The sequence below is a fragment of the Chaetodon auriga genome, chromosome 10, assembly GCF_051107435.1.
Source record: "Chaetodon auriga isolate fChaAug3 chromosome 10, fChaAug3.hap1, whole genome shotgun sequence".
Classification (NCBI taxonomy): Eukaryota; Metazoa; Chordata; class Actinopteri; order Chaetodontiformes; family Chaetodontidae; genus Chaetodon; species Chaetodon auriga.
The window spans coordinates 23,987,083-24,005,690 of record NC_135083.1 but is presented as its reverse complement, the minus strand read 5'-3'; the positions used below and the strand labels follow the sequence as shown (position 1 = coordinate 24,005,690).

At 40.9% G+C, this 18,608-nt stretch overlaps 1 protein-coding gene across 1 annotated transcript; it reads right to left on the bottom strand.

Annotated features, from left to right (window-relative positions):
* Positions 1 to 370: 370 nt before the first annotated feature.
* Positions 371 to 17,136, bottom strand: sdcbp2 (syndecan binding protein (syntenin) 2). The gene is made up of 9 exons (XM_076741622.1): positions 16,801 to 17,136; positions 12,353 to 12,404; positions 11,731 to 11,827; positions 7,754 to 7,854; positions 6,250 to 6,414; positions 4,131 to 4,306; positions 2,909 to 3,080; positions 2,356 to 2,447; positions 371 to 2,087 (listed from the first exon to the last, which is right to left on the bottom strand). Exons 2-9 carry the CDS (start codon positions 12,401 to 12,403, stop codon positions 2,033 to 2,035), a joined length of 909 nt encoding a protein of 302 aa, XP_076597737.1. The 5' UTR covers position 12,404; positions 16,801 to 17,136; the 3' UTR covers positions 371 to 2,032.
* Positions 17,137 to 18,608: the final 1,472 nt, after the last annotated feature.

Sequence of the window (18,608 nt, the reverse complement as noted above, 5' to 3'; positions counted from 1 at the left end):
TTCAACGCCTTTATAGGAATCTGACATCACTGGTGTCTACAGATAACGTCATGTAAATTAACTATTTTAATGGCAATAGTAGTGTGTACAGCGAAATACATCAGTAGGCTACTTCTCCATTCACACTCCCACCACACTGTATAAAGAAGACCAGAAGCCCCTATATTAAACAGCATGGAGGAAACTTTTCTGTTGTCTTCATCTGTGTGTTTGTCTCAATCTGATATCTCTGGGTGTTTTTCTTGCTTGATATCGTCAGTGTTTGTGGAATTATTTGTCACATTTTTCCCCCCAAACACGCTAATTCTGAAGAATGTAACATTAACGAGGATAAATGTCAGGAGGGGAAGACAACGCCACCAAGCTGATGTGAACAGAAAGACTGTTTAATTTGTTTTACAATATTATCTTGGTTACATTCGTATATAAACTTTTAGATTTTTCTAGCATTTTCTTACAGAATGACAGTGATGTTTATCAGATTGCATACCTAGAAAATTAAAGGAATACATGCATCCAAACATGAACAGCATTAAAAGGAGCAACTTTATATAACAAGTAGAAATTCACAACTGAGAGCTCTGCTCATTCTCACTGCGCTCTTCAGTTGAGGGAATATTACATTGGGACGTCCTCTAACAACACCGAGCAGAGGAAAGCAGGTTCATTGGCTAAACCCCTGATGTGGAATTTGAATGCCTTCAATTTGAGCGGGTGATTCTCAGCGTCAAATTGAAGCAGTTTTCTTCAGTTTTCAACATGATTTCATGAGTTCTCTCATTAACATGAGGCACCACAAACACAATAATAAAAAAAAGCACAACTGTTGAAATGGATACAGGAAAGACAACCTCTTAAAAAGGTAATGGAAAGTGCACTTAGTGGGTCTGCCCAGCACAGACCCTGTCCAAACAAATCCAAACAATTCCCTCAAAATTCTTTTTTGAATCCACAGACCACATCCAACAAACGCGCCGGACGGCTTATCACATACTGCGCTGTGATCTTGCTTACTTGTGCCTTTCACGGTCTCATAGCTCTTCTAGTGTTTGTGGACAGGGCTAAGTCCCAGCTGCATAGGGCAACAACATCTACTGCGGCTCCTTTCCCTACACTTTCCCCTGGAATGTGCACAGTGTTCCCAGTACCTACAAATTCAACAGATCAGAGTCTCATCGTGACAGCTGCCCACAGACACAGGAAATGTGCTACAGCAATACGTCACCATCTATTTGAGAAGTTGTAACTGCCACTTTTATTTTCCAATCCAGGGACCATAAATGTTGGGTATTCACAAAAAGAAAAAACTAATCTTGATGCCAAAATCAACTCTAATTCCACCAAGACATGGTATAAACTAAAAAACTCCTTTGCTAAAACATACTAGTTTTACTGGCCGAGTAAAAATGACAATGTACACTGGAACCTAGAATCAAGTAAGCAAACGTTTTCACACATGAGGCCCCAGGTGTTTATTCAGATCAGATTATTTACGTACACACATTAGGGGCCAAGTGCAGGGACTGGGAGCACAGCCGTAATCTACATGGTGGGGCTCTGATGACTGAGCGGTGGCTTCTACAGCATTTTGACAAGATGAAACTTCACGTGCCAATGATTCATCTCCACAATGAGGAGGAAGCTCTGGACTCATGATAGTGTGCATGGCTTAAAAAACAATTTGTACTGTCCTTGATCTCAAATACAAAACAGGAAAATAAACAGGTAATACTTTGACTAAGAGTTAACATATAAAAAGTACTAGACATGTCAACAGAGACGAGGAAAATGTAGAAAAGGTAAAGAAAATATTGAAATGAAAAATAGAAAAAAAGGCATTTTATGAATATGTTAAGGGTGAGAATCAGCGCCAATGATGATTGTGACGCAGGAGGTGGTTTGGTATGAAGACAGAAAGATAGATAGAGAGAGAGAGAGAGAGAGATAAAGATAAGGAAGGAAAAGAGAGAGAGCGAGAGCGATATCTCTGCATTGAAGACATCCTGACAGTTTACAGCCGTCCTGCTGGTCTTCACACTTCAGGGACAGAGTGATCCATGGCTGACCGCAGGAGACCAGTGGACATCCTAGACGAGAAAAAAAAAAAAAAAAAAAATCACATCCATAAGCATGTCAGCGAACAGGGTAATGAAAAATCCATCTTCACTCTGGGTTCATTCAAGGTTGCTTCCACACACACGCCTTTTAGCTCCAATCCACATGTGAAAATCAGATTCTGGTGGCTGACAGGAGGTCGTGCAGCACTGTAATGTAGTGTGTGTGTAGTTGCTGTTCTGTCACTTTGTCATTTTGTTTGAGAACGACATGAGATTAACAAAAATGCTGAAGTCCTACCTCTTAATCATGTGTTCATAGATGAACTTTGGCATGATGGTGATGGTCATGGCAGTTGGAGAGGTGGTCAGAATGTCCTTGATCTGAGAATCCTGAAATGTTCACACAGGCACAGTGACATGTGAGGACCTCATGTGATTAATAAGCTGCCATCAAATGTTAGGTTTTTAAGAGCAAGCAAAGCATAACCTTAACATTTAGGCCTAAAACATGTTCAAAGCCAGGGCAGCATGAAGCTACACACGTACCAAAGAAAACACAGGACTAAGAGCAAACTGTTGCTACATTACTGACAGGAACAAAACACCTTTTCACTTTACTTCACATCTGTAGCTGGTGAATGCAGCACGTTCCCACATTACACTACACTCTGCAGCATGAGAGCAGCCATCCCCATGAAAAATTCAAATTAGCCACCAAAGATTTGATAAGCATCAGAGATGTTCAACTTGTCTTACAGTATACATATTACTACCACTTAGTAAACAGTTTCTATCCATCATTGAGAAAACTATTTGATGAAAAGGCTCATATGCAGAAACAAGTGTCTGACCTTGAGTCCAATAATGTTTTGTCCATTGATTTCACAGATGTAATGTTCAGTCAGCAGGCCGTTGCGCGCAGCAGAGCCATCCTTGACCAGTGAGGTGATTTTACCAGACTTGTAGATAAAGCCCACGTGGCCTGAGCTGTCTTTGTGCATGGTGACAGTGCGTTGAAAAGGCCTGGAGACACACACAGACACACAGAGAGGAATTAGTATGCACAGGTGTCAGACTATGGTAGGAAAAACTACAACGGACCATTTGTAATAATGATCAAGAAAACATGAAAGACTCAGAAACACAAAGGAAAATACAAGGTAACATGAAACTATTTGATAACGTTCAGGAAAACAAAACTGAAGGAAGAGCTGAGCAGCAAAGTGCAAGTGAAGGCAGAGCCAGCAGAGGGCGCCCAACATTTCAGCTTCTGATCAAGTGCTGTGAAACTGTTCAGAAAACCAGAAAAGCTTACCAGTTCAACACTAATTCAGACATATAAATAGATACTAATTTATACTCCAAGGTTTCGTGCACATTGGATTTGTCTATGTTTATACATATGAGTCATGAGGTCCTCAGCTCATCAGGTAGCAGCCTCTCATCTTGTCTTCATACTCAAGCTTTTCCTTTGAACTCTAACACGCAGAGGAAGAGCTGCATATGTATTTCCAAAATACTGACCATTAGAACTTGATATGAAAGACCAGATAATGAGATACAATGAAGCTGTTTGCACATTAGACAAATGGATGCAGAGTAGTTTATAGAGCAATGTTAAACCACAACTGTTCCACATCATGTAAATACACATCAGGGATACAGATGAGGCCAGACACTGGAAAATAAACCACAACAAAAAATCTAACAAAATGCATGACATTAACAAATGAAACCTAAAGGATAACATGAAAGGCAGACAGACAAAAGAGTAACTGTTTTAATCATTGCATGCTTCTGACTGCCAAACAGTACCCTCTGCCGCAGCAGCTTACATTTTATTTATGTTTTGTCTATGCCCATAATGTTAGCGAACAATTCTGGTGACAGACTTAAAGATTAAATGAATTTACAGTCACAGCGAAAATTAAACAAGTGGCAACAAAACAGCTGAGACACATCACAGGCAGGCCAGCACATCAAAACTGGTCAAACTGGGACCAGTAGAAATGCAGAGTCCTGACAGAAGGTTTGAGACCACTGTTATAATCTTGTGTATTAAACCCTCCTCACCTGTCCCTGACCACGAGCTCAATGCGGGTCTCAGCCGCAGCCTTCAGGGCCTTGTGGGACTTGTCCACGCTCCAGCCAGCACAGTTCTGTCCATTGATCTGAAGGACCTGGTCCCCAAAACGCAGCCCAGCCAGGGCCGCAGGGGAGTTAGCCTGCACCAGCTGGACAAACACTCCCTGAGAGATGAAAGAGGAAATGGACAACACGTTCAAGATGAGTGCAAGGACTGGAGGAAGAGAGGAAGACAGATGCTGATAGTGGAGGAGGCAAGGACACAGACAGGAAAGAGGAACTAAAATGTTCATAAACAGACAATATGTTACTAGATATCTGAGAGAGCGAGAGGAATTAAACAAAACAGAACCAACAGAAGGCTCCTATGTAAAGTCTTTTCAAAGAATTAGTTTCACTGTTTTGCTTGAAGCAGCATAATGAAATGATTTGATTGGAATGATTTCCTTCATTTTGAGAATTCAGTAAAATGTGCTGGGTCATTCACCAGTACTCTGATGGTTTTGCCAAGTCACTGCAGGCATTTCAAAGGCTGCCCACTGTATTCATATAAATGAATACAAACTGAATAATTAACTACTTCCAAGAGCCTATTACCACTCGCACGCTGGCCATGAATCAAAAGACATGAGAACACAAACACAATCTTTTGGTTGTTTTCCTTACAGTATATTAATGGTTCGTTACTCTTACAGGGTTCCTGCAGCTTTTTAAGAGGAAAGTTCAAGCACTTCAAGGTACCTAAAGCAAACATTTTGAGACTCTCGAACCCTTTGTCATTATCAAAATTGTTACTATAAATTGGTGGTGGGGAGAACACCAGTTTTGTCACCATCACTGGTGTCACGTTCTGCCACGACATAGATTTTGCAATATCTTCACAGCTGTGCTAAATGCTTAAGCATATTAAAAATGGGCTTTACTGTGGCTGTGAAGACATGCAGGTAGACGGCCGCACACAAACAAAGTTTTCCAGATAAAATGGCAACTTTGCTAGCATCACAATGTCGAAGGTAACATTATGAGCAGAGCTGATAACAGTCTTTATCTATCCTCACCATTTGAGGAAGTGGAGTTGCAGTGGATTAACTTGATGGAAATGTCTCCACAAAACCACCACCACCTTGGAAACTCCTAGGATGTATGTATGCACACATAATTTTACTTCAGACCGCTTTGAGGGCCAACACAAAGCAGGATTCACTTCAAAACTGAAGCTCAAGGATGAATCAATACAGACTTCAAACTTAGAACCTGTAAGTTTTGCCATTTTTATGTAAATAAATAAAAACATCTCTTTTAAAATATTTTTTTTTTCTTACCATATACTCCCTGAAATTGCCAATTGACTGAAAAAGACGTAGAATCACGTTTTGAGAGAAGTATCCCTTTTGTTTTGTGTGAGATAAATTAGAGGTCATACCACCCCTACTATAAATGCAACTGCGAAAAATAAAGTTCACTTCTCCAAACTTTCAAGACTTTGTACCAATGCTGCTCTCGGTACTGACAGTAAACACCACCCAGTGCCTGTTTTAGTCACTAACTTTAGCAAGTTACCCTAATTACAACGCTACACATGAGTCCCTGACATGATTACAGAAACTGGTCGGTTACTCGACTTGGTCAGGTTGTAACATCATCAGATGCAGGCGTGTTCAATACGAGGATCAAATGGTTTTAATCGAAACATTCACATTTACAGGAGTTAATGTGTAAAACACTCATGCCTGTGTAACTATTCATAACAACACAACACTTCCTGCATGCATTTCAACATGAATCCATTTTAATGTGAAGGCAGTGGTATGCACTGTGAAACAACCACAGGAGAATGAATGTTAGTGACATAATTTAATGAAATTTAAATTGTCAACCACTAAAGTGTATCCTAAAGGGTTAGGGTTAGGGTTACTCTGAATGTTTACACCGAGTCAAGCAGAGTCTGACCCAGATCTCAACCCAGACCTTGTGTGGAAGAGAAGGAGAGAGGGATGTGGATTTCCTCAGTCATCAGTGTTAATGGGGGTGTTAATGACAGTCAGTCTGCGTTGAATAATTGATGCAAGAACAGGTGCCTGTCAGAGAGTTTGTGATGCTGACTCACATTGTCGATGGCCCTGAGCCGGAGTCCCACCTTCCCGTCCTGGTCCTTACAGAGGATAATCTCCCGCAGCCCTTGGCGGATCTCTGCCCTCCTGATGCCAACGTCTGCCCCCGTCACAGGTCGCACCATCCCCCCAACACCTGAGCTGGAGGGAACTGCCACTTGCTGAGGAGGGGAGGAAGGAAGCCAGGCAGCAAGGGAGGCGAGAAAGTGAAGAGGTGGGATAAGAAAGAACAAGAGGGAAATTGAGTGAGGGAGAGGTGAGAGGAAGAAAGCATTAAAGAGGCATGTTACATTTAAATTCAGCTGAGATAAAAAGGAATACTGCATCAAAAAGAGGTATGTGGGAGGATTCAGTTTCATCTCCTCCTCCACCAGTGAATGAGATCAGGAATTCTTTACACACTGCTGCTGAAAACTTCATCATTAACATGCTTTGCACGAACAATGTAGAAATTAAAAACATTAGAAAAACAATGGTAGAGGTGAAGATATCAGCAAATGGCAGAGAACACAGATGGTTAAATGCCAACTGACAAGCTAGGGTGCTGTGAGAGCCTTGACATCTGCAGGATGTGCATGTACGCATACACACACGCAGTTGGAGGGGAGTGAAGAGCTCACACCCTCCCACACACACTGCTCCAGGCCTGCAGTGAGTCATTCAGTAATGTGGATCTCCAGGAACAGAACACTGCTATGCTCTGATATGTCTACCAAAAACAGGTTTTTAATCACTGAGGACTGATGGTTTGAAGTGAGACGCTTTAATGTGACCTGAATCTCAAGATGTCTTTTTCAAAAATATGGGTCTTGTCTTGTTTTTTGATCCAAATTCTAAAAACAGGTTTCAATGGAATGAAGATGTCATAGGGGAACTTCACTGATTTTACACATCAAAGTCCATTTCAAAATGTTGGGGAGTCCTACGGCACCTGTATTAAACCTCTAGTGTCTCCAGAGGGAGCTGTGTGAAGTCACATAAATGTCCTCAAGTGAAGCCACGTGAATCTGCGTCAGCTGGGGCTGAAAACTACAAGTCTGAATATGAAAACAATCTGGGGGTGTGGGGTTAGAGAGATGTGAGCTTACCAGACGTCTGTACACGGCTCTTCATCTCTGCCGCAGGCTAGAGGCTCCAGACTACATTAGCCAATAGCAGCACAACATACCTGAATCTCAGACCAAACTGTCGGCGGTCAGGTTGCATTGTGGGTAATGTAGGCACCAGGTTTTTACAAGGAAGCCTTTCAGCCCTTTTTTAAACTGTCCATCATGTCTCTGACAACTGAGCCTCAGTTTATTAGCATTAATGCTTACAGCTAACAACTGAATAGAAGCAGAATTTACTTTAATAAAAACAGAAATACATCTTACATGATTATACATTACAATGTCAAGAGTGCAATGCTAAACCAGCAGAACACTCTTTTAACAATGCATTCACACTTTCAGAAGTTTGCATCCATGGATGCACATCCCCAAGACACACACAAACACTCACATTATCAGCCACAGGCAACAGGGCCAGGTTCCTCTGGACTTCATCACTGTTGAGGGCCAGACCCATGTAGTCTCCGAGGTCCTCCAGATTTGGGTACAAGCCTAGAAGAATCAAGAGAGAGAAGGGAGGCCAAGCAGGGGGGAGATGTTGAGTGATAGGCAGGTGGTTGGCAGGGTAGAGTCAGGGGAATGAGCTTATTAAATGTTACATAATGAATAATGAGTACATATGGTAATAGTGTACATACTGTGTGTATGTCTTGGTAAAACCCAGCCTCTACTTACTGCCCAGAGTTTCTATTTGCACTTCCACTGAATTGCAGCACTGAAGACATGTCTGTTAGTCTCCATCTGATTGTACATTTTGTACTGTTTTTGAAATTTTGAAGTCACAGGTGTGTAAACATTGTTATATTAGTCTCACCTAAGTTGTCTTTTTAGCTGATCTCATTCTTTCCTACTCTTCATTATTTTATTGATGCCATCCATCATTGGAAGAATGCTGATAATGAGCACTCTGTGTTGCAGTGCAGTAAAACTTTCCTGGCATCAGTATTCAGTTCCTTGCTATGATGGAAAGGCCACTGTAATCTCTAAAGCCTCTTTCACACAAAGTTCTTGGTAAATTACTGGGATAACCTTTCAAGCACCACTAGTGATTTTCACTCTTTACACATGAAGCTACATTCAGGAACATTTAGGTCTTGCACCTTTTCACACATGCCATGGCAATGGCAGAACAGATGGGACAAGGGACAATCCAGCAGATGGTGGTACTGTAACACTTACGGATGCTAACCACAATGTGGAGATTCAAATACGTCATCAGCAGAGTCTTGTGATTGGTTTGCTCACTCCACATGAAAGCTTCTTTCGCCACATGTACTAAAACCTTTACATCAGGAATGGGGAACCTCCGGCCTCCAGGCCATATACGGCCTGCCAGACTGTTTGATCCGGCCCATGAGATAATTCATAAACTCAAAAAATTACTTTTTTTCAGTCAATAACACAGAAAATAACATAAAGTAGTAGACTACTTCATTGTTCTGAGAAGCCCCTGAATGCAACGTGCACGTAGCGGTTGATATCAAGTCAATGCACCACGGCTCCTGTCAATAAAACAAAAGTAGGAGCATAGTGTCGTGCTTTCCAAAAGAAATGGACAAACGATTATTTTTATGTTGAAGTCAAAGTAAAGCGTGTGATTATCTGGGTATGTGCATACAGTGATGACAAAGGCCAATCTCAATGACAAATGTGATTGCATAAAGTCAATGTTATTCAGCAGCGTTTGGCTGCCCAACAAGCAGCTTTCACAGACCACATTCCGACAGAGACAGTGTTATGCAGGCAAGTTCTGTGGTGAGCGAGCAAATAACTAACAAGCTGAAACCTCATTCTAAAGGAGAATTTGTGATGGAGAGCCTTGATGCTGCTGTGGTGTCAATTTGTCCGGAATAATTCATAGAGATGAAGAGAAAGCTGACGTGGAAACATTACTGCTTTACGTGCTTGTCCCTGCAATGTTACTGCTTTCATTTACACACAGATGTATTGGCATGTTCCCTGAAACACTGCCATTCACACATGGCCTGACTATATGCCTCCGTCTTCTTGCATCTGTAGCATCATTAAGACATAAATATACAAAGTTTTTATGCAAATTGGTAATACCTTCCTAGTGCATGAGCTATGACACCCTCAGGAGGTAGGGTAGCAGCCTCTTATCTTTTCATAATCTCAAAATGTGGGGAGGCAATAAGGAGGTTTGTGAAAAGTAGGAAAATAAGCACAAGTTAAATCTGCCAGTGGCTACAAAGTGACATACATGAATATGCATGTTAGCCAGTTATTCAGAATTTATTTGTTCTTCTGTGCTTAGCAAATACCCGGAAGGCTCCATGCGTGTCAGTGCCAAAAAGAATGGCAGTATAAGGTTTGGCTGGGGCAAAACCCAAAGAGTCCTGCGTTTGGGGATAGCTAGGTGTTTTTTCCCCTGTGATGTGTTTAGTGTCACCTTGCACCTGCATTTTACCACGATTAACACACACTACCACAAACGGAGAAAGACTTTCTTCTGACAGTCTTACAAATATTAACCACACAGCATAGTGGCTCTCATCAGATCAGTTCTCCCACATAGTGCTGAATTCAGCTAGTCATGTTTTTATACTTAAGAGTCATGATAAGTGGTCAGAATGTGCTGATATTGTGCTTTTCAGCCTGGATAGTGGAATGGCTTTATGGATGGTAATGTTGGTTGTTCCACCACTTCGGTCCAGACTGACATCTCTCAACAACTATTGGATGGATTGGTATGAAATTCTGTACACACACTGATGGTGCCTGGAGGATAAATTCTGATGTCTTTGGAGATCACCTGACTTTTTCATTTTTCAACCAGCAGGTTGACATTTTTGGCTGTTTGGGATATATCTGAACAACTTTGGAACAGACCTGTTTGTCTCAGGATGAACTGTAATGAATTTGGTGACCCTGTAACTTTTCGTGCAGCACCATGATCTGACCAAAACTAGATTTTGTCCAACACTACGTTTCATCAGCCTCAGATGTACTGAGGGCAAATTTGTTTACATTCCATCAGATGCCTGTATGTATTTCAACAAATAAGATAAAAACAAGAGAAAATGTTGGCCAACCATAAAAAGTATATAAGTGTATACAAATATATAAAATGATAGAAGCATGCATTTCTTGATTCATCCAGTACTCCTACACTAGGCCCTAATACAAAAACAACAAATAAATGTAATTCTTTCCAAAAACTGAGAATGCCTTGTAATAACAGTCACTCTCTCAGTTTCCTCATTTATGTTTTTGTGCTCTCCTGTTTTATCAGCGTCTCTGTCACTGAACTCTCCCACACACGGCTGCTCCACATCAACCCACATACACAAATCCAAAAAAAAAAGGCTTGGCTAACTCTGCCCTTTTATTCAATTCAACACTATTTAACCGTTCTTGCAATTTAGCCCTCCTCACCTGACCCCTTTCTTCTCAAAAGTTTATCTTGAGCTACAGTTTCTGGAAAACAGCCCTTTAACTCTGCTTCAAAAATCTGTCAGTCTATGAGAATCTGGATTCATGTCTCCTGAGAAATCCTACTAGCTGACTCTGAGACTGGCTCACCGTCCCCCTTCACCTCCCTCTGTTTCTCCACTCCACACCAGGGGAACAAACTCCTCCCCTCTCTCTTCTAGCTCACCCTTACATCCCTGGGTCTCTCCCTCCTCCCTCCCACCCTCCTTTTCAAATCAACTCCTCCTCCTCCTCTCTTTTCCCATCATGCCCTGTCCCAGCACAACTGCCAGTGCCAGTCTCCATGGTGACTCATAGCTAGCTCTGCTGAGGTAAAAACAAAAGACCAAAAGCCCACAGGACTTTGCATCCAAACAGAGAAGGGAGAAACTGAATGAGTGGGAGAAAGGGAAAAGGGGGAGAAGTGAGTGAAAATCAGCAGAAAAGTGGCCCCTTACCCATCATTTACCCACTTTTTATCTTTGCCTCCTTTCTCTCTCTTTTATTTCATATCACTCTGGCTTACTGCAGAGTTCATGTCTACTTTCACAAAAAACACACTAATACAATGAGAGAAAATGAAATAGAGTCACAAACACTGAGCAAAAGAGAGAGAAATCATAGCTGGTGTGGAGGGCCCATTCACTCCTGTTATTGTCCAAACACCCCATAACTCCTCCTCCCATCACAGTCCTCACTTCAATTGTCTTTATCCTTTCCTAATACTCCAGAACTGGTCTCTTCCAAAGAATAGCACAGGCTCAGAAGCATGGACCCCCCACACACAGAGACAAAATGACAAAAAAACAGAAAGCAGATACCCGTGAAGCTCTTTCTGCTACAAAAACATGTTTGTTCCTGAGAGTAGATCACTTAAACTTAAAAATGGATAAAATACCATCTAGAAACTTTCAATAGTGTATGTGTATGACTCACTTGATCCTGGCATCCCAGCAGTGGCAAGCTGAGGCTGGTAGGTTCCCTCAGTGATGGCTGGCATGGGGGTGGTAGTCTGGGCAAACTGGGCCTGGGCCTAGAAAGCGATCAGATGCAAAAGTCAAAGGGAAGTGTACATGGACAGAAAATGGTAAACACCGAATGAAAGGCAACTGTCATCAGTACAACACAAGAGAAATGATTGAAGTGGGGAATCTTCATTAGAAATGGATGTCATTTAAAAAAAAAATACTAACACTGAAGCATTGAATAAATGGTTTTAAACAGTGTACTTTCACACACTTCAAAATTAAGCAGAGGTACGCTGAGCCTAAGCAACACAAGTAAGGATAATCAGATTAAGTGATTGCAGAATATTTTTTCCTCCACAACAATGCACAGGGGCAACAAATGACATCTTCGATAACATTCAATGAGATGCTATAATGACAAAGTTCCAGGGGTACTCTGAGTAATCTGTGCATATTTTAAATCCCCTGCAATGTTGCTATATTTGCTGCATTTCTCAGCTTTACAGGTCGGAATCATATTTGCTTTTTGCAAACATCTAGTTTACTGTACAGATGATCAAAAGTACTAAGCTGATCCTGACCACACTTGCCTTGATAACCTTGTCGACCTTGAGGTCCTCCAGGGATGGATACAGGGACATCCTGAGGAGAAAACACAGACAGCTGTGAGGGGAGGACCTTGAGAAAGGCAAAGCTGTATGGGATAACAAACCAGCCACATAAGAATCATCAGACTATTGACTGGGATGAGCTCTCATAACTTCATATTACCCATTACCTTTACACTCCATGAATCCATTAGGCTATATTTTATATCAATATTGAGTTAAATGACTACCTGTAATGTGCTAATGCTGATTATTGTACTGCAAATTAAAACCAACCATGTGGCTGCATGCAGTTATCAGCCACATGCTTCTGTTTCTGGACTGACAAAACCAAAACAATGCTGTTACCTAACCAGAATGAGATGGCAGAGAGATGAAATAACATGAGTGACTGATGAGGAAACATTCAGGAAGCAAAAATGAGCCAGCGCTACAACACCAGAGAATGCTTGACATGCATTGAGCAGGTAGCCATTTCATCCAAGGTAAACTTCCAAATCAGGCTGCATCGCAAACACATCAGAGAAGACAGAAATGTCAATAAATGAACACCATTAGGAACGAGTCAAGTCAGAGCTGAAGCGATTAGCCAGTTGACAGAAAATTAATCACAACTATTCTGATAACTGATCCATAATTTTGGTAATTTTTCAACCAAAAATGCCAAACATCTTCTGATTGCAGCTTCTCCAGTGCGAAAATTCCTGCTTTTGTCTTGTGTTTGTCTAATATTACGACAATTAAATAACATAAAATTACAGTACAGCTAGGGTTTGTCAATATGAATAAAATCCACTATTGAAATATATCATGGTATAATGAATTGCCTTAAATCTCAGGAAATCATTGCTAGGCAAATTTGTATCATCTCACGGTCTTATATCATCATAACCATCAATGTTGCATTCACACATAGCATTTGGGTGAGTGACAAACACAACATAATTAAGGAGACTCAGTGCGAAAATAATCTGTGGACCCAGTAAACTTTCATAAAAACACATTTCAGCACTGACAGCAAAGCTCCAGAAATAGAACAGCAGCACAAACTGCCACAACATGTCAGCTACTGGACGGCTGCACACATTGATACTGTCCTTATGTGTAAAGCACAATGACAATAATAGGGGCACTTATTCTGAAGTGTGTCATGACTTTATGACATCACAGTTGATGACTTCACTCTGGCACCACGTGGTCTTATCTTCTCATGACGGGTGTGCCTGTTGACTTCGACCTGGTACGGAACATTTGACATCTTTCTATTTTATTCATCTACTCTTGTTCAAGCTCAGCTGCATTGTGAAACTGCACTTCGACACAGCTTTCATGAGACAGCTTTCTGTTGAAATTCTGGCTAAGACATTAGATTGAAAAACACTTGGGTGTGTACATACAGGTGACTTGTGTGAAGTACAGGCTGCTAATACAGGAGTAAACATGGGTGGAGGGGAAAAAACATGATGGTGTAAAGCACAGACAATAGTTAATTACGAAAGAAGAACTCATTATGACAACACACAAACAAAACAGCAGCCTGAAAGAGGAAGAGGAAATGAAAGATAAATGTCAGTCAGCTGACTGAGTTCATCCAGTGCAGTAGAACAGGTTGAGACACACAGTAGTGCCATGACAGGTAATAAACAAGTATGTTTGAGTCTGGCAGCTTCTCAAGCACACTGATTACATCTACTGTTCATGTTAAAAATAGTAGTGGCCTAAGGAGGACACAATGTAATAGCAACACAAATCAATCTACTGATTAGTTTTTTGATCATTTGGTCTAAAAATGTGAGGAAAGTGTGAAAATGCAAACACAAGTTGACAGAGTCCAAGAGGACACCTTCAAACACCTTACTCTGTCTGACCAACAGTCCCAAACTCCAAGATATTCAGCTTATTGTTGAAGGAGATGAAGACAAGCAGATAATATTTACATTTCAGAAGCAGGACCTCATGGGGTTTTTTTTTCTTTTTTTTGCCATTTTTGGCTTGAAAAAGTTCAGGGTATGCTGTAATACTGATCTAATCCAAAAAAAAAGAGCAATCTTTTTCCGAAACTGTATTTTACTCGATATGTGACCTGGATGTTGACTGTTTTCATCTTAAACAACATCGCTATCTCCCTTTCTTGATAAGTCCACCCTCCTCTTTGCTGATCATATCTTCTTTAAATGACTTGGAACTTCCTGCAGTAACTTCAATGTGTTTATACTCTGTACTCCAAATAAAGTTACTTGAACTTGAAAAATCTGTGTACTTCACTGCACAGAACTTATTTTAATGTATGTCACATGAGGCCAAACTGAGCGGGTGACCAGCCATGACTGAACGAATGAACTGATGATAATGACAAAGAAACTGTATTTAATGTGGATTGGTCATGTCATGCCCAATATGACCTGCTTGGCTAGGTCAGTATCGGCACATACACCAATCCAGTTTATCGGGTCAGTAAGTCCTAAAATATAGGCAAAAATGTCAAAACATTATCCTAAAAAGGAAACTGATTGCACTTTTTGCTTTCCAATCCTTCTATGTTTGTATGGAAAAAGTCACAAGGACAGAAGCGTCACGGATTTATTACCCATTTTCTTTAACACACTTTAACAACTGTGTGTCACAATCACGAGTCATGTGAACACATCACTTATTCAACAAGGAAAAGGAAAATACAAAAACCAGCAGTCACTGGGACCAACTTCCAAGCACACTATGAAAATTCAATAACCTACTGACAGACATGACAGAGACAAAAGACAGAAATAAAAGAAAACAAAACACAAGTAAAGAAAAAGACACTGACTCTCTCCCCTTCATACGGATGAATCCTACCACATATCAATTCCACAAAAAGCTAATATACCATACTGTGCAATAATACTACTATTAATAATATCATTAACAGTAACAACATCAAAAACTCTATTTAAAGGAGTATAAAACATCTCAAACATGAGATCACACTAATACGTCATGTGCATACAGTGGTCGGATATGTGGGCAAACATTCATTTTAACACCAGTAAGCAAAAAATGCACAGTCCTTAAAATAAACACTTAACCTCAACATCTCACTCTCACTGCTACTCCAGTCTCTACTCCATTCTGCTATTCTCAGTCCTCGCAGACAAGTGCATCATTGTGTCAGTGGACACAGAGAGGCATTTTAATACCTTCCAGTGTTTACTTTTCAGCTGTGTTTGTTTGCTTGCTTTATATTCCTCCCTCATTCAGACTAGCCGGCCGGAGGTATGAGTGAATAAGCCTGGAAAAAATGAGTGTTTGGTGGGCTCTTGCCATGACATAACCTAATCCTTGAGTCACATCTGCAACCGCAGTTCAAATGGAAGTGGACAAGTGACACTCTTTGAAATGTTAAAAATGTACATTTCCTGTATGTAGCACAGCATTTTGCCTTGAATTCACCCATTCATTCACACACACAAGCCAAGGCGTTCTCTGGCCATCGGGGGCAACTTGGGGTTCAGTGTCTTGCTCAAGGACACTTTGACATAAATGCATCGTTTTACTGAGAGCAGCTCATCACTGTGGTGCTCACTGCTGCTCTGCATGAAACCTGTTAGCAAAGCAAAAGCTTTAGTGGAAACTGGAAAGGACAGAGAGGGGCTAACTTCAGTAAGCCTGAACGAATGAGTTATATACAAGAATGTGGTCTTCTTGGCAGCTTATTCCGGTCTATTGACATGGCTGGGAAAGACACAGAGGGAGTGGGAGGCAGGAGGAGGAGGAGGAGGTGGTGGAAGAGTGACAACGATGAAAAGGAAACACAGGTCTGTAATGCTTTGAACTGACCCACACCCTTTCTGCTGTAGCCATATTAGCCACATTATATTCTGATAATTCGAGCATTAGAGGCAAATAACGCAACGTTACCGTCATCTCATCCTTAATGAACTCTCAACATGAGCTCCTGCGTTAACGTTTAATACATGTACTATATTTGACTCAGCTAGGGTTTAAGTGACGTTAGCTGTCTTATAATAGATTAGTCGTTTCCATTATATTCTAATACCGAGAAAAAGCCTGTGTATAATTTTAGTGAAATACTAACGTTACTGTCATATGACCCGTTAAGTTACGACATGACAATGTTGCAAAGCAGCGCTGCTAACGTTACGGTGTCTCACTGCACAGTCATGAATAATTGACCAACCCCACCACTGCTAGCAGGATCAAACACACAGATCTTGTAGTTAGCTGAAATTAGAAAACATGGAAAGGCATGTGAATGAAGGCAGAAATGGTGCCTTTAGCTGAATCCTTGAGAGGACCGTCTTTGTTCCGATAACACACAACAGGGAAGCGACAAGCTAGCCGTAACGTTAGCTTGATAGGTAAGCGTGAGCTGAATGTAAGACTTCCGGCTCGGGAGGGTTTGATACAGCGTTAGCTCCAGACACACTCACCTTTAATGCCTTGGTCGTAAAATCAGCTGAAAAACTTGGGAATGTCAGACAGCGGCAAACTCCTTTATCTTCCCGTCGCTCTCTTCGTCGCTGAAACAGCACTGAAGGGGATTTCTGGAAAGTGATGTCACTACTGGCTTCCTGCTCGTGCAAACCACGCCAATCAATGTTGACGTCGTAGGCCACGCCTCGTATCGGTCACATGACCTTTGACCCGCCGCTACTGTTTCATAACTGTGTAACAGACCAGAAAACCTTGTGTTAATCGTCGTGACCTACCTAACATTAGTGCGAATAGTTTTCCTCACCAAAACGCCATTTTGTGTCTTGTGCTCTGTTTTGCTCCTTGTGTGTTCTGCTGTTGCACTGTAAGGGATCAAGTAACTATATTATGTCTATGGTTGGCTTGACCAGACCAAATCTATGTGACATGACCGTCCTCTGCTCAGCATCTGCCATGAGAAAGGGGCCAACTGTAAGCCCACACCATATTTTACAAAGCCCTGACCTTTTCCTCAGGAACAGCCACTGTCTTTTTCTGACTGACAACAAGTGGGACTGTTGCACTAAATTCATGGCTCCTAACCAGTTCCCAATGGCTATGTTTCTTGATTGATTGATTGGTTGGTTGGTTGATTGAGTTAAGTGTCCACCATGTGTTACCCAGCCCATACATATTGACATGACACTACACAGCAACAGTGGTGGAAAGTAACAAAGTACTTGTACTCAAATAATTTATCATTAGCACTAAGCTATCAAATTTATAACTGATGATACCAGATCTCTACAGAACAGAATGCAGATTTCATTGAAATCATGTAGAAAAGGAGCCCCTTAGTGCGGCTTATTTGAACTTTTTAATTCCTCAACTGTATTCAGAAGTTGAGTAGTAGGATACTCCCCATGAGGAGTATCTGTAGGAGTAATTGGTGCAGACTACCCTGTAAGTAATAGAATCGAGATAATGTTTAAATGAAAATAGTGATAATTGTTTTTTTTGTTGACCACTCAAAAATTTAGATTCAACCCTGAACTCAGTCAAATCAAGTCAACTTTATTTATGTATGTTTAGAGCACCTTTTATCATTATTAACAATTTGTAAGCTACTTAAACCAAAAATGTATCTCTCTACAACTCTACATTAGGTATGAGAAACTTTATGTTTAAAGTGGCTGTAGCTCCTGTCACTGGGTTGTTCTAAAAAGGAATTTTGATACACTGAAGTCCTCTTGATGTTGTTTCTCACCCTAATGGTGGAACATGACTATCTAATCACCATCAGACGTGTTACTATGGTGTGGCCTCTATAACATACCAATGCCTGGATCTAACTATGATTGTGTATCTTGAAGAAGGCCTGAAGCCACTTATTTTCTACTTTTGAGCTCATTTGAAAACTACATACATTAACTAAAGTGCTTTACAGTGAAATGAAATGCTCAAATAAGAACACAGGAATGGCCAAATTAAGGATACCAGCATACAGAAGAAAAGAGGATATAAGTAAATTATTAAAAGCTTAGAATATGTTGATAAAATTACATGCTTTATGATGAAAATTAGACACTAAAGAAATGAGATAGGTTTTTGAAGATATCAGTGGAAGGGGAAGATTCATTGTTAATCTCAAATTATTCCACAATTTAAGGCCAACAACTAAAGCGTACGAAGCGTGTGTAGAGTAATTAAAATAGGGCCTAATATGGATCCTTGTGGTACTCCACAGGAATTGGGGGCAGAGGAAGAGGACACATCAGTTCTAACAGAGGTTGATCAGTCTTGGAGGTAGGAGGCAGACCACTGA

Coding starts and splice junctions, on each gene's coding strand:
- sdcbp2 (XM_076741622.1), bottom strand. CDS start 12,403: ATGTCCCTGTATCCATCCCTGGAGGACCTCAAGGTCGACAAGGTTATC. Junction 4,307..6,249: donor GGCTCAGGGCCATCGACAAT/GTGAGTCAGCAT, acceptor TTCATCTCTCAG/GGAGTGTTTGTCCAGCTGGT. Junction 2,088..2,355: donor TATGAACACATGATTAAGAG/GTAGGACTTCAG, acceptor TTTCTCGTCTAG/GATGTCCACTGGTCTCCTGC.